This window comes from Equus quagga, unplaced genomic scaffold (assembly GCF_021613505.1).
Source record: "Equus quagga isolate Etosha38 unplaced genomic scaffold, UCLA_HA_Equagga_1.0 204647_RagTag, whole genome shotgun sequence".
Lineage (NCBI taxonomy): Eukaryota > Metazoa > Chordata > Mammalia > Perissodactyla > Equidae > Equus > Equus quagga.
Genome location: NW_025798725.1, coordinates 1 through 4,647, shown reverse-complemented (window position 1 = coordinate 4,647; position 4,647 = coordinate 1). Strand labels below are relative to the sequence as shown.

Sequence of the window (4,647 nt, the reverse complement as noted above, 5' to 3'; positions counted from 1 at the left end):
ACCACAAACAGATTGCAATGGTTAAAATTGAACAGGCAGACGATAAAAGAGTGGCTGAGGATGTAGATAGATGAGAACTCTCAAAACACAGCGGGATGGAAATCCATCTGACGTCTCAGGAGAACTGTTTGATAGTATCTTCTATAGCTCAATAGACACCTACCCTACGATGGAGCAATCCCATACCCACCAGGAAAAAGTGCTAGTGCTCCCATTTTCATCACAAAATTCATATCAAGATGATTTTTGAAAATCTAAACACTGGAAACTAATTTAATGCCATTGTACTTTAGAATAGATAAATAAGTTCGAAGTATGTTCACACATGAAATACTATATTAAAAGCAAAACAGGGGCTGGCCCCTGGCCAAGTGGTTAAGTTCGTGCGTTCCACTGCATGCGGCCCAGTGTTTCGTTGGTTCGAATCCTGGCAAGGACATGGCACTGCTCATCAAACCACACTGAGGCAACGTCCCACATGCCACAACTAGAAGGACCCACAACGAACAATATACAACTATGTACCGGGGGACTTTGGGGAGAAGAAGGAAAAAATTAAAAAAAATCTTTTAAAAAAAAGCAAAACAATACCAAGAAGAAAGATGAATTATTGATAGAGGTACCGACATGGATGAATCCGAAACACAATGCTGAGAAAAGGCAACCAGACACAAAAATGTGTACAAAGTCTGACTCCACTTCTATGAAGCACAAACACTGGCAATATTGATTTAGAGGGACAGGGAAGAGGGAGGTGGTCCATTTGGGACTGTGTTGATTTGAAGAGCCACAAGGAAAACTCAGCACCCTCAGCCTGCACTCAAGGCTCCAGGTATCCGATCTTCATTCTCTCCCACCGCTGTGTGTCTTTGGTTCTCCTGGTCCTCGCTGCAAGCAACAGATACAGGGCATCCCCTCGCCGCCAGCCTGTCTCAGCTCTTGGCACCTCTTCACCTGAGCTTCTTGCCCACTTCTCATCTTTCCAACCTCAGCTCAGCCCCCTTCGCTCTGGTAGCCTGACCTGACCACCAGGGTGGGTGGAAAGAGTCTGTACGTGGAGCCTGGTGGTGGAAGCGTGGGTGTGCACGTACATAAACATTCATCTAGTCATACTATTGAGGTTTGCTTATTTCACTCAGGTTAAGTCAGACATCAAAAAACGCTGAATAGACAAAAAGCCTGAGTGGAAACAGGTTCAACAAAAATAATAGAAGATTCAGACATAAATTTGCTCTAGAAATTCCCATGGAGACAGTCAATGGTAAGCTCCCGTTTTAGGTTTTATGGCTTAGTAAAACTTTTGTTTATAATTAAATGTTGTGAGGTTTCATTGTAATTATTATGAGATCGGCATCTTTAAATCGGGAAAGAAAAGCTGTGCTCCTGACCCTACTGTGTATCCATGTCTACTTTGATGGAGAAGTTTGGGAGACCAGAAACTCAGGTGTTAACCAGGTAACTTCTGGGTAACAAGAGGGTAAGGCCCCAAGGTCTTTCCCTTCCTAGGGCTGGGGATGGAGAGAGAGTAGGTGGGAGGGGCAGGGTGGGCAGGACCAACAAGGACGGGTTGGTAAGAGATGGGGAGGGGAGCAGGCCGATGGGGTGTGTCAGTGGGCAGTCAGTGGGATGTCTACAAAATGATCATGTTTTTATTTTCTGTATCTTATGATGTTTTCACACCTTTGAAAGCTTGCTGGCCAGTGGGAGTCTGCCCTACCCTTCCCCCTACCCCCAGGGGTAGCCAATTCCTAGAGACAGCAAAGGGCTCTGCCAGGAGACCAATTCAGATGCAAACCAAGCAATCCTGAGTCCATGTCCCCCAGGAACCCCTTTGTCTAACTCCCACACACCAAGACACTATTTCTCCTGCCCCAATCGCCCAGGACCAGGTACCAGACAACTAGAGACCACCCCGGTTGCCCAAAGCCCACCAGAGTTGTTCAAGCTCCCTGATTCTAAACCGTGTGCCCTGCCCTAACTTGTCTTTCCTGGGGAAACCCCAAGAAAGGCCCTGGCCTAGGCTTCCATGCACCTGCTTCTGTCTCCTGACGCAAACAGGTGCCTCCCCTGTGGCGCTGCCGGGGGTGACGTGCCACCTTCTCTCCAGAAATGGAAGTAATAAAAATCTTCTTTCAATGGCATTGACCTCTCCAGGTTGCGAACTCCACAAATTGAAATCCGTGAGTACAGATGAGACAGGATTTGAGACGAGAGTTTCCAGGGAGGTGCTGAGAGTGATGTCCCCACGTCTGCCCCTCTGGGCTCCATGTCAACTCCTCAATCTCTTAAGAAGGAGGCATCCTCAGTCAGGCCTTCAACCCTGTGCCCTGGGGCCCTACACACCTGCAGAGCCAACACGGGTCTCAGATTAGAGTCCGACACTTTGACTCTGACTCCAGGCAGGATGGGACAGCTCAGCCCCACCTGGAACTCAGGGGCCAATCACTGGACTTCCCCAGAGAGGGCCAGGCCTGCTCACCTGGTGTAGTAGATCCAGGTGAGGCCATAGGTGAGGAGGAAGCCAGCCCCCATGAGCGCCCCTCTGATCAGGGTGAGTACCAGGGGCCAGGAGCCCTGCTGCTCCTCAGTCACACAGCTGCAGGAAGAGGGGCTTCCTGGGGAAGGGGAGAGAGGGTGAAGTTCTGTCCCTCCCACGACCAAACACCGGACCAGGCTGCCCAGGCCAGCAGCTGCCCTGCAACTCACTCTGCACAGAGAGGCTGAAGGAAACATGCTGGGAGCCCAGCGGGTTCTGAGCTCGGCAGGTGAATTCCCCTCCGTCTCCGGCCCCCACCTGGGGCAGCTCCAGGACCCCAGGTGCAGAGGGCTGGGATGGGCTCAGGGCTTTTCCTTCACGGGACCAGCTCATCGTGGCAGGGGGGTTGCTGTCAGCCACGCAGACCAGGCGCAGGGACTGGCCCTCCAGGACAGGCAGCGATGCGCCGTTCTTTAGTGTCTTCAGGGCTTGGGGAGAGAGGCACAGCAAGGTGGGTGGAGCCAAGAGGTCCACCTCCCCCTCACTCTTCCCACAGAGCCAGAAGGAGAAAGGTAGGACCATATGACCAGTGTGAGGGCATGGGTTCATCATGGCTCAAGAGGCAATGACCCTGGTGGTCAGGTCAGGGTGCCAGAAAAAAGGAGGCTGATATGAGGTGGAAAGGATGAGAAGCGGGTGGGCAGCTCAGGTGGACATGTACCAAGGGCTGAGACAGGCTGGCAGATGAGGGAATGCACCTGTTTCTGTTACCTGCAGGGAGGACCAGGAGAACCTAACACACAACAGGGATGGGCGAGAGGCAAGTCAGATATTTTGGAGCCTTGAGTGCCAGGCTGAGGGCACTTGGTTTTCTCCTGAGATCACTGGGAAGTCATAGCAGCTGTGAGTCCAGAAAACACAGAATCAGCACTGAGTCTAGAAAGCTCCTGCTGCGCCAAGTGGGGCCTGGAATGGAGGCACAGACAGGAGGCAGGGAGGCTGAGGAAGAGGTTGAAGCAATGGTTCAGGGTCAAGGACAAGCCTGGAGCTGAGTCTGAGGCCAAGGGCAAGGAGAAGAGGGAAGTAATTGAAGAAGCAAAGTTCTTGAGACTCGCTGAGTCATGGAGTGCAGCCGGTGAGAAAGGGAGTTGCAGAATCTTGAGGGTTTTAGGGGACGGAATTACAGAGAGAGAGTCCTGGAAAGCACTGTGGGAGGCCGGCAGTCTCCATCCCTCCCTCCTTCCACCATCTGGTGGGCATCTCCCTCTCCTCTCCTGGCCCGTTGACTTGGGTCTGGGCATTTACACACTAGGAGGTTGGCCCAGAGTGTCTGGGCCTCACACCTTCAGAGGAGGCTCCACGTCCCACTGGGACACCCTTGGACTGTTTGGTGGAGGGAGAACAGAGAGTCCCACGGCTTCAGGAAATAGATTCCACGAATGCAGCAGGAATAGGACTAGGGAGGCTGGGGTGGAGCCGTAGGAGGAGAAGCACAGAGCAGTGCCATGGTGGGGCGAAATGGGCTTTGAACAAAGTGTATGTGTGTGTGTGTGCACATGTGTGTGCATGTGTGCAGACGTGGGCACACGGGAAGTGGGGGGAGAAGGTGGCCATTTTTATCCTTGCTTTGCCCATATCGGATCCCATTCAAGCTCTAATACCCCCTCTCTGCTCAGAGTTGGCCCCAGGGGCAGGTCACAACCCCGGAGAGGAGAGGTTCTTTCCTACCTGTGACATTTCCGGAGAGGACACGGATGGTGAGGTTCTGTGGAGCATCTGGGATAGAAAGACATGGCCCCGTTTCAGAGGTGAGGAGTGGGATGGAAGCTGAGCCAGGACCCAAGGATGGTGGTGGAAACTGGAGAAGGTGAGGGTTGCTGTTCTTCCTGCACGCTCCCCACCTGGACTCCCAGGGCTCAGATGAATGCTTGCATGTTCGAAGCTTAGCTCACCCTCACTCTCTCCCTCTACTCTACACACACAGCCCCATCCGCCCTCAGGTACCAACCGTCCCTCCAGCACTCACAGGAGATGTTGAGCTGGATGGTTCTCTCCGTGGCCGCCTGTGCTCCTTGGTGTTTCACCCAACAAGTGAAGTTGGTGCCACGGTCTTGGAGCCTCGGTGTGAAGGTGAGTACTGAGGAACGGAGGGTCTTGGGGTCCAGCGAGTG

General features: G+C 52.7%; 1 protein-coding gene across 1 annotated transcript; it reads right to left on the bottom strand.

Moving 5' to 3' along the window:
- Positions 1–496: 496 nt before the first annotated feature.
- LOC124233544 (sialic acid-binding Ig-like lectin 14) lies at positions 497–4,644 on the bottom strand (the record flags this gene model as incomplete). The annotated part of the gene is made up of 5 exons (XM_046650688.1): positions 497–2,343; positions 2,480–2,615; positions 2,707–2,964; positions 4,205–4,252; positions 4,503–4,644. Coding segments are annotated over 5 exons (621 nt in total), but the record flags the coding sequence as incomplete, so codon positions are not given.
- Between the last annotated feature and the right edge of the window lie 3 nt (positions 4,645–4,647).